Source organism: Aquarana catesbeiana, linkage group LG07, assembly GCF_042186555.1.
Source record: "Aquarana catesbeiana isolate 2022-GZ linkage group LG07, ASM4218655v1, whole genome shotgun sequence".
NCBI lineage: Eukaryota > Metazoa > Chordata > Amphibia > Anura > Ranidae > Aquarana > Aquarana catesbeiana.
In genome coordinates this window covers 150,294,548-150,306,587 of record NC_133330.1, presented here as the reverse complement: position 1 = coordinate 150,306,587, position 12,040 = coordinate 150,294,548, and the positions used below count along the sequence as shown (strand labels likewise).

Sequence of the window (12,040 nt, the reverse complement as noted above, 5' to 3'; positions counted from 1 at the left end):
GCGAAACCGAGATGCCACAAGGTTCATGCAACCACTGAGAGGGAGTCCAGCTTACTGGGATAAAAATCTGAAGAATTTGCTAGCCATGGTCAGACAATTGGGTAAGCCAACATTTTTTCTTACCTTCTCTGCTGCAGAATTCAGATGGCCAGAGGTAATAACGGCAATAAAGGCACAACAAGGTCAAAAGGTGGATTTTGCGGGGCTAGACTGGGCTGAAAAGTGTGACATTCTTCGAGGCAACCCAGTGACCACCATGCGCATGTTTGACAAACGGGTTGATGCTCTGATGCGAGAGCTGCTGTTGGGTCCTGCACAGCCAATTGGTGAAGTTATCGATTACTTTTACCGGGTTGAATTTCAGGCGAGAGGGAGCCCTCATATACATTGTCTCTGTTGGGTAGCAGGAGCTCCTATATTTGGACAAGACAGTGATGACAAGGTGTGTGCCTTTATAGATCATAACATCTCATGCCAGCTGCCTGATGAAGCCAAACAGGCCTTACTTCACAGATTTGTAACAGAACTTCAAATGCACAGCAGATCTCATTCAAAATCATGCAAGAAAGGTAACAGAGTATGCAGATTTGGATTTCCAAAGCCACCTATTAGAAAAACGAGGATAACTTACCCGATGCCAGAAGAACAAAGAGATTGTGCAATGAAACCACAAGCAGCCAAAAACAAACTGAAACCAGTCTGGGATTTGCTTAATAACCCAAAAGTGCAGCTTGAAGACATGTCACAGCTACTGGCACAGTGTGATATGACTTTGAATCAGTACAACTCGTACATTCAGGCATTGACCTCCTCAAGCGTGATTCTAATGAAGCGTGATATCAAGGACTGCTGGGTGAACAACTACAATCCACATTTACTGACGGCCTGGAACGCCAACATGGACATCCAGTACATTCTTGATGAGTATGGTTGCATCATGTACATGTTGTCCTACATATCCAAGCCAGAACGGGAGCTGAGTGACTATCTCAAAACAATAGTCAAAGAAATGAGCCCAGAAACAGCGACAGAACGAGAAGAAATGAAAGAGGTTCTTCAGGCTTATTCAAAACACAGAGAGGTCAGCGCCCAGGAGTCTGTGGCCCGTACGTGCAGCTTGAAAATGAAGTCTTGCTCACGTGAGGTTGTTTTTCTGCCAACTGGGGACAACGCACTGAAAATGAGTCTCCCGCTCAGTGCATTGCAGAACAAACCAGCCGATTCTCTTAATGTGTGGATGACGAGTTTTGTCGACAAATACAGAGCCAGACCCGAAACACCAGAGTTTGAGTCCATGTGTCTGGCAGACTTTGCATCCCATTACAGGGTTGTCTATGGCAAGCAGAAGTAAGATAGCAAGCAAAAGGAAGACAGCAAGCGTGTCAGCCTATTGAATGAAATGGGAATGATTCAAAAACGCACGAGAGGGAAGCCTGCAATCATCAGGTACGCACGCTTCTCAGAGAAGAAGGACCCTGAGAACTACTACGGCAGACTGCTTAAACTCTACCTCCCCCACCGTTCAGAGTCATCACTGAAAACTGTAAGGTTCCCAACACACCAGGATTTTTACAAAGGCGCCTGTGTGAGCTTACCAGGAGAAGAAGCAATCCGAGCAGTGTCTGCAATTGTTACCAGCAACCAAAAGAAGTTCGAACAACACAACAAAATTGTGGAACAAGTCTTGGATGACTTTGTAAAAAACGGCCCTGTTGAAGATGCTTGGAACACCTTTGCCCCAGAAGCTGAGTTGGATAGGTTGGAATGTATAGAGGAACGCAAAGAAGGGGAGCCACTTCATGAGAATGAACAAGATGATGTTCCGGAGTATACACGTCACAAACAGGTGGAATTGCGCTTACTGTGAAGGCCCCACAAATGTGCCCTGATTTCCTTCGGAAAATGTACAGAAACCTTAACCGGACACAAGCTCAGACATTCTACTCAGTTTGTGACTGGTGCACTAACCGTGTGCGTGGCCTAAATCCTGACCCATTCTAATACTTTGTCACTGGTGGTGCAGGGACAGGCAAATCACACCTGATAAAGTGCATCTATGCTGAGGCGACAAAGATACTCTGTAAACTTACCAGACTACGTGAGGAAGCAGACATATCCATGCCCAGCGTTTTACTAACTGCATTTACAGGAACAGCAGCTTTCAACATTTCAGGCAACACTTTTCATTCTCTGCTGAAGTTGCCAAGAAGCTTGAAGCCACCCTACCAAGGACTTGGAAATCTAATAGATGAAGTGAGGGCACAGCTGTCAAATGCGGAGATCATTGTTATTGACGAGGTGTCAATGATTTCAAAGCCTCTGTTTGCCTACATCAACTGGAGACTACAGCAAATCAAAGGCAGTAAGAAACCTTTTGGTGGTATGTCAGTACTAGCAGTAGGAGACTTTTACCAGGTCCCCCCGCTGGGAAAAAGTAAGCCACTCTGCGTGTTTGAGGAAAATACCAATGACGTCTGGAAAGACAACTTTCAGATGATCACGCTGACAGAGATCATGCGACAGAAGGATGACATTTCATTTGCTGAGCTTTTGAATAGAATCAGAGTCAAGCAGAAGACTGTCACCTTAAGCAATGATGACAAAGCTCTGCTTGCTCTTACAGATCCCACCCACTGCCCTAATGACGTGCTACACATATGTGCCACCAACAAAGAGGTTCACAAACATAATGCTGCAACTGTGTCTGTTCTCCATTCAAACAACACCAACATAGATGCCGACGATTACAGAAAAGACCCTAAGACAGGAGTGATGCTGAGGCAACACCAACCTTTCAAAGGACACAAAGACAATCTGATTGACACACTGCAAGCAGCTGAAGGTGCCGTATCATGATCACAAGAAACATTGATGTAGAAGACGGGCTTGTTAACGGGACATTTGGCAAGATTGCAAGAATAATCATCCAGACTGAGAATGGTGCTACTACGGTAAACAAGCTTGGGCTTGTGCTGGACAATCCAAATGCAGGACAGAGATACCGTAACAAGTCGTCTTGTGATGCTGACAACTTGGTGTACATAGAAAGGGTAGAGGAAAACCTGAGACAGAAAGGAGTTGTTCGCAGGCAGTTCCCCCTGAAGTTGGCTTTTGGATGTACGATTCATAAGTGTCAGGGGATGTCGATACAGTCGGCAGTGGTCTCATTGAAACGGGTCTTCCAACCGGGAATGGCCTATGTTGCTCTGAGTAGAACGACTACACTGCAAGGACTGTACATAACCGACTTTGATGAGAAGAAGATCTTTGCTGATCCTGAAATCACAGCTTCCCTGGATTCAATGAAGAAAGCATCACTGGAAAGTGTTATGCCCCTCTTAAAGTTTCTACAGACAACAGACAAACAGCAAACATTAACAATTATCCATCACAACACGGAAGGATTACCAGCTCACATTGAAGATATCAAATCTCACCATGAGTTGACACTTGGAGATGTTTTATGTTTCACTGAAACTCATCTCTCAGGCTCTTCTGTTGCTGAAAGTCTCCAGCTGGAGGGCTACAACCTGTTCAAACGCAACAGACACCTCTCGTACACAAACCTTCCTGACATTGCAAGTAAAAGTGGCGGAGGTGTCGCCTTGTATGTCAGAAACCATTTCAAGGCCTATGAAAAGCAGTATCATCACAATGTGACTGACTTGGAGTTCTTGGTTGTCAAACTGGAGTCCCCTGTACAAGCTTTGATCGCTGTCATTTACAGGCCACCGGATTACAGTATTGGCCAATTCCTTACTAACCTGCTGGGCCTCTTGGAATCTTTGGAAATAATGGATTGCCAACCTATAATACTCTGTGGAGATTTCAATGAAGATTTTCTGTGCAGAGAAAAGAAGCCAATATCTGACCTTCTTCACTCAAGAGGATATACTCAACTGGTCTGGGCAGCCACCACAGAAAAAAACACACTGTTGGATCACATTTACATCTACAGGGTGCAGCAGTGTCTCCAGTCAGGAGTACTGCACAGTTATTACAGCTACCATTATCCTGTGTATTGTGTTTTGAGCAGTGGTTGTGAACACGCTTAGAGCCTGCATAAACAGGGCATGAGTGTTGCCAGGAAACAGTGGTTGTGAGACAGTGGTCATCAAACAGATAAAGTGGCAATGAGGGTCAGTTTACGTGGCCATAGTTATGTGGGACCATTTACAATTAGCTAAACATCATTCTCTATATTTCATGTTCGGTGTACTTGTTAGACACTGAACTCACTTACTCCCCCCCATCCATCACAGACATCTGTCCTCATCATATAGTAAGAGGAATACCGCGCTGTAGTGCACCCAAAAAGGGTACCTGTTCGTGAAATATTGTGAATGACCAAATAGGGGATAACCAAAATAGTGATGAAAATTAATTAGTGAAAAAAAATTAAAAAAAACTACATAATAACAAAAGCAGCCACTCTATGTGAGATACACACACTAGTACAACAATATAACAAATATAGCAGCGCTGTAAATAGGAGTAAATACTAGTACCAGTGTTGAATAGGACTAATTGGTTAGAACCCAAATTAAATAACTAACACAGTTCTTGAAACCTAAATCAATAAGTGTTCACTGGACAGTCCTAACACAGTGAATAAAGTCCAAATAAATGTTGTGAAAATACATAGGCTCAGACCCCATTTTTTTAAAGCAGGAAATGTAAAATAGAAAAAATTCCTCCACCGCACCACGGTGGTAGCTGAAAATAAAATGCGCGCTTACCAAACGGCAAGCACAAGGGGGCTTGCGACCTTAACCCGGTCAGGGCCTTTCATTGGATGGGCTTCTAGGAAACGACATGCCACTTCATACAGCCAAAGGGTGATGATACCACTAGTCCACCAAGTCACAGGAAATCACTCTTATCATGGAGATTAATAAAAGACTCCTAGCTGGGGGGTTGTTCTCATTTAGGGGTACCCCGGGAAAAGAGAGGGAAACAACATAGCGTAATCCTGGTTTTGAGGTTTATTAAAAGAATTAAAATAACACTTACAGTGTAGCAGATTCAAATAAGCATAAGAAGCCGGCTGGCTAAAACGATCACCCGTCCTACAGACGGTAGATGCAGCACGTCAGCTCGCCCTATCACACTGTCCTCATCACACTCACCCTCTCCTTCCTGTGCTATAGCCTGCTTGCTGATTAGTAAGACAAAGAAACAGCAAGGAGCAAAACTGCAGAGAAACTGAAAATTTGTAAGGGTTTAAAGTATATGCTTTAATGAATTGCCTTGTATCCAAAAAGTTGAAAAAGTTGACTGTTCAAAATGTTAATGTTAATGTATAACGGAAATATACCGCCAGTTCGCTTGTGATGCAATATATTGAAATTATATGTATACTGTGTAAACTGTTTTTGACACACTTGATTTTGGGACGCGAGTCCGTCAGGTGCTATGCTTTGGCTGGGGCGGAATAAATCCTGGTAACCCTTAAGTCTGTGTCCGACAAAGTCATTTACTGATATTTCTACCTTCTACATCATTAGCACTTGTGCACTTTTTAAATTTGATCAATCAATTGGTTAGTGTAATGTTTACTATCTTTACTCACTACAAACACTCCACACAGTTACTCTGCCCATCTGCCCAGTTCAACCTTTCCACAGTTACTCCAACCACACAACAGTTACTCCAGGCACTCCCCCCAGTTACTCCGCTCACTCCAGATGTAGAGGCAAGAACACTTTTCACAATTTCCCCAGAAATTGTACCTTTTCTAGTATTAAGTGTTCTTGCATAGCAAGACCACTTACTGTTATCTCACATATATATTATTCTTAATATTATAGCCAAATTTACCACCCTAACTCCTCCCACAGTTTTTACACTACATAGACAAGTAATATACCGAAACGTGCGGATTGTTCCCGAATGGTGTGCTATTACTTTGTGGAACGTTTCGCCGAATGGTTCACGAAATATCGTCGTTTTTGCGGCGAAATTGGTCCCATAGGAATGAATGGGGAAACTAGAGTGGGAGGTGACAAAAGGTGAAAAATCAGAACATGATTTCTAAACTGCCGCCACTCCCTCATTTTCAAGCCCACCTACACAAATCTTATATCAAAACGTTCAGCTATCCCTGCTGCCACTAAACATGTCCACGGCTAAGCCATAGTCCTGATAGTTTTCACAATATGACCATTTGTTTGCAACTCACACCGTCCATTGACATTCATTGAAACTACACTCTAGCCCCTTCAAATTTGAAGGGCAATTTCTAAACTGCGACCGTGCCTCTATTTTTAATATTTCAGAGACATATTATACATCAAAATCTAGGTCTGGGTCTTGTGATTCTCACAATATAAAGATCTTCACTGTAGGATTTATAGTTTTTGGGAAAAAGCTTTTTGTTTAGAGGTCATTTCAGGAAATTTTAGCCATTAATCAGAGTGTACTGTGTTTGTTTTGTTGCCATGGTTACCAAAGCTTCTGTTATACACAGGGGGGGAGGTGGCTGGAGCATCTCAGCTCTGATTACAGAGCCCGGGGGAGGGGACAGACACACCATGTACTGATTTATAATAGAGGAATATGATGGGGCAGTTTTGATAGGGCAATTATGATGGGGCAGTTTTAATGGGGCAATTATGATGGGGCAGTTTTGATGGTGGCAATATGATGGGGCAGTTTTGGTGGGGCAATTATGATGGGGCAGTTTTGATGGTGGTGGCAATATGATGGGGCAGTTTTGATAGGGCAATTCTGATGGGGCAGTTTTGATGGTGGCAATATGATGGGGCAATTCTGATGGGGCAGTTTTGATGGTGGCAATATGATGGGGCTGTTTTGATAGGGCAATTCTGATGGGGCAGTTTTGATGGTGGCAATATGATGGGGCAGTTTTGATGGGGCAATTCTGATGTGGCAGTTTTGATGGGGCAATTCTGATGGGGCAGTTTTGATGGTGGCAATATGATGGGGCAGTTTTGATGGGACAATTCTGATGGGGCAGTTTTGATGGCAGTTTTTGAAAAAAAAAATTTCGTTTAAAAAAAAAAATTCATTTTTGAAAAAAATAATTCATTTTTGAAAAAAAAAAATTCATTTTTGAACAAAAAAAAAAACTTTTGAAAAAAATGTTCAGCTCTTTCAGCTAATGATGGGACTTCAACTTTTTTACTACTATTTATACTTTTTAAAATATTAAGCTTTTTAACACTTTTCACAGTTACTCAAGCCACTCCATTCAGTTACTCCGCCCACTCCAGTTGTAGAGGCAAGAACACTTTTCACAATTTCCCCAGAAATTGTAGCTTTTCTAGTTATTATATGTTTTTTCAAACAGTACCCCTTGTCCCTCCTAGAAAACTGATGCTGGAACTAAGAAAAGCAGTAGTAAATTTTATTTGGGCTCAAAAAACTCCTAGAATAAAAAGAGAAATTTTAATTAGAACAAAAAAAAATGGAGGCTTAGCATTACCAGATTTTTAAAAAATATTTACATGCAGCATCAATAACTAGAATTATGGATTGGTATCACAACAAGGAAAATAAACAATGGGTTAAACTAGAAGAAGAAATAATAGGACCACAGCTTAGAGTTCTGCTTTCGATAAAACCCCAATTAAGACCAAAAAAAGAAAAACTAACAATCTTTGTACAGGCCACATTAAAAAGATGGGACAACATAATAAAAAAGGGGAAGCTTTCCACCAAGATCGGACCAATGACACCTCTATTCCTCAATCCTGATTTCCCACCAGCTTTAAAAACAACAAATTATTTAAAATGGAATATAGGGGAGAATACAAGGGCAGTACAAATTCTAAGGGACGGTAAATTACCAACATTTCAGGAGTTGGGATCTGAATATAAAAAAAATGGTTACAATATCATCAACTAAAGATATTTATGGAAGCAATAATACCTTTGATAAGCAGACAACAACCAAATTTGAGAAGATATTAATGGAAGAACAGGAACTGTCTAAAAAGCTATCAAAACTATATGATCTATTACTCCCTTCCGATTCTCTTAGAGAATTAACAGGAATGAAGAAGTGGGAAGAGGCAATAGGAAACCCTATACTAGATGGAGAATGGGAAAAAATATTTGAAATAATACATAAAACACCTACAGCGATTTAAATATCAAGAAAGAAATTATAAGATTGTAATGAGATGGTATTGGAGTCCAGAAGCGCTGAATGTAGTTAATAAAAATAATACTGAAAATTGTTGGAGATGCAAGGTAGAAAGAGGTACTATGGATCACATATGGTATGGATGTCATGTGCTGAGGAGTTTTTGGAATAGGATATATGAGATCCATCAAGTAGTGTCGGGAATAGAAAGGAACCCAAGTATTATCAGCTCATTATTTTTCCTCACATCAGACTCAATAAAAACAGTTAAAATGGGAATTCTTCACCACATGATAACTGCAGCTAGAACATTTAATAGCACTTAATTGGAAAGAAACAAACAGCCCAACATTGACGGAATGGGTATGTGAAATGAACGAAATTCAATATATGGAAAAACGGATAAGAGAAGAAGGGTTTAAAAAAAAAAACAAAAAAAAAAACAATTGCCAGTAATATGGCAAAAATGGGATGAATTTCGGTCCTCAACAGAATTGAGAGAATATCTATAAATAGAAAGAATGAGTAGGGGTGGGGTAGTGGGAAGGAGAGAGGAGAGAATAATTACACTTTTTTTTTCTTTCTGGGTTTTGTAAGGTGAATGAATGTAGTTGTAGTAGACTAGGGCAGTGTATGAATAATGAATATTAAGTTATAGAATTAATATGGCATAGAGGGTTATTAACATGATCCTTTATTGTTAATTAATAATTAATGTATTAAGATATGATATATGATGAATGGATGTATATATGTTATTTCTGATTTTTTGTTGTAAAAGAATAATAATATAAGAAGAGATTTGATACAGATCCACTCAGGACACTGCAGTTCATTGGCCAGGTGATATGTTGTAGGTCAGAGAGGTATAAAGCCTTTAAAAAGTTGGGGATGGTAGCCCATTACCAAACTATATGGGTCTTGCCATCCCTCTGGATCTGCAGATGAAAAGGAAGGCCCCAAATGTAGGGGATATCTTGATCTCTTAAGAGAGTGAGCAAGGGCTTCATGGATTGTTGTTGATCTAGCGTGTGTCTTGCAAGGTCAGGGAGCAGAGTTATTGAAGCATCAAAGTCAACAGGGGTGAGCTCTCTGGCCTTATGCATAATGTCCTCCTTGATCTAGGAGAAATGGACCAGGCAGACAGCATCTCAAGGCCTTGTGTGGTCAATATTTTTAGGACCCAGGGTCTGGCGCACCTAATTCTCTCCAGATCCATCAAGTTGGACATACAAAGGAGCTTTGCAAAGATGCCCTTAACAGTCAGAAGTAAGTTCTCTGCGTCTGTGGCTTTGGACATGACCTAGAGCCACCAGCTGTGGTTTTCAAAATCATCGGGGAGCATTTACAAGGTATGGATATGACTTGCCTTTTTAAACAGCCAAGCTTTTTCCTTGAGAAAAGACAGAATCTGAGTGTCAGGTAATTTTTTTTTTTCAACTGAACCATTTTTGAGTGGGTAGTGTACAGCTCGACCTTCATGTAGTGGATCTCAGATTTATCAAAGGTAGATTGTTCTGGAGTCTGAAGGAGGTAGTGCAGGGATGGGTATTGGCGAGGTGAGTGATCTCGCACGGTTGTAGAGTGGCCATATGGTGGTGTAGGGCCTGCCATCTTGGACAAGACATGTGACGGCCTGGGACCATGCTTGTGAGGCAAAGACCCCCTAATTACCACTCTGGGGTGTCGCTTTGGAGGTGCCATGGGGATGACTGGAGTTTCTGTGGCTCTAGTGAATCGTGTAGAGCTGAGGAAACAAGCTCAAAGTGTTGTAGAATCAAAGAATTTCCCTAGCTCACATTAGGAGCTCAGCAAACTTGTCCATCCTCTCCATGGATAAACCAAGGCTATCCATCCCCGCTTTTTGTGTGCCCATACAAGGTAATGAAATTCGCTGTGTTTCAGTACTAGCTAAGTAAAGTTTGTTTAAAAATGTCTGTAAGTACTGTGTAAATATTCTTTTGATGGTTATTTTAAATATATGAACTCTACATTTTGAGATTTTGCTGCTTTGTTCATTTAAATATATATTTTCCTAGGGAATATCCAGGCAGTAGCATTAAAAGACATCTATGCACAGGCTAAAAACCGAGATAGTTTCCCAAATGTATTGCAAAAGAATGAGCCTGACTGGGAAAAGAGAAAGGCGGTTAATCTCTCCAAGTTGATCAGTATTTACAGGTATGTAGGTTTTCGCATGTTCTATTTTTTTTTTTTTTTTATCCAGTTCAGTGGCAGCATTTAGCCTAATATATTTTATGAAGTTCAGATTTTTGATCACTCACATTCCTGTTAGATTTGCTGGGTAATGGTCCTTGATTGTGCTTCAGGAGAGGTGAGTTACTAATAAACATCTAACTTTGCTACTACCGTTCAGATAATATCTTAATTTAGCTAGAAGAGGATGTGAAAGCTGAACCCCAATGAAATACACATGGAATGCATATATTTGAACAGTCTTCTGTTTACAGTATTTGTGATTTTATTCCTCAAGCATTGTGATGAGTCTCTTATGTCAGACATTCTAGCCAGGTTGGCGATCTCGCCTTTCTCCACTCCCATAAAGCAGGAAAGCTTATCGACACACCACTAGCCCACTAATTGTACATTAAAGAACCATCACCATACAGATGAGATCTCTATCAGTATCTCACAAAAGTTAGTACACCCCTGAGTGTGAGTAGTGAGTGTACAGCTTGTATAACAGTGTAATTTTGCTGTCCCCTCAAAATAACTCAACACACAGCCATTAATGTCTAAACCACTGACAACAAAAGTGAGTACACCCCTTAGTGAAAATGTCCAGATTGGGCCCAATTAGCCATTTTCCCTCCCCGGTGTCATGTGACTCGTTAGTGTTACAAGGTCTCAGGTGTGAATGGGGAGCAGGTGTGTTAAATTTGGTGTCATCGCTCTCACTCTCTCATACTGGTCACTGGAAGTTCAACATGGCACCTCATGGCATAGAGCTCTCTGAAGATCTGAAAAAAAAAATTTTTGCTCTACATAAAGATGGCCTAGACTATAAGAAGATTGCCAAGACTCTGAAACTGAGCTGCAGCACAGTGGCTAAGACCATATAGCGGTTTAACAGGCCACTCAGAACAGGCCTCGCCACGGTTGACCAAAGAAGTTGAGTGCACGTGCTTAGCGTCATATCCAGAGGTTGTCTTTGTGAAATAGACATATGAATGCTGCCAGCATTGCTGCAGAGGTTGAAGGGGTGGGGGGGTCAGCCTGTCAGTGCTCAGACTGTGTGTGTGTGTGTGTGTATGTGTAGGTATGTGTATATATATATATATATATATATATATATATATATATATATATATATATATATATATATATATATATATATATATATATAGATATCTCTCTATCACTCACACACACACACACACACACACACACCCTCACAAAAGTGAGTACACCCCTCCAATATAGCCTCCCCTTTTCAATTTTCTCTTTACCATACAGATGAGATTATCACTTTACTGAACTGCACAGTGCTGTCACTCTGCCACCACAAGGTGTTTGAGGACAAAAGCAGACAGCGCAGTGAGTAAAGGGTGGGAATTCATACTTCTGGCCCATGCTATTCTAATACTAATGTACAGGGAATTATATGATGCTCGGGGGGGTATAGCCCATACAGGTGTTGGGGCCCGGTCCCTCGGGACTCCTGGGCCCCACGTTCGCACCTCGCCCTTGTTCCTTTCCTCCTCCTACACTAGTCCCAACTCCTATTGGTGCCGCCCACTGCACTGGCTCCTGACTCCTAGCGAGTGGCGTAGCGTGGGGGGCAGCCAGTGCACCTGAGGGGTGCAGAAATGAGTGCCTGTCCCCCCAGAAAACCATGGCTCCATCCACCTGCTCCTCTCCTCCTCCTCCTTTTGATGGCCGCTCCAACCTCCTGATCATCCCTGGTCT

General features: G+C 41.5%; 1 protein-coding gene across 1 annotated transcript in view; it reads left to right on the top strand.

Moving 5' to 3' along the window:
* Positions 1-12,040, top strand: part of FAM234B (family with sequence similarity 234 member B) — a gene marked incomplete in the record, with an annotated part of 274,001 nt that overhangs the window by 134,675 nt on the left and 127,286 nt on the right. The window contains 1 exon segment of the mRNA XM_073592718.1: positions 10,150-10,291. Within this exon segment, the coding sequence (XP_073448819.1) occupies positions 10,150-10,291 (142 nt within the window).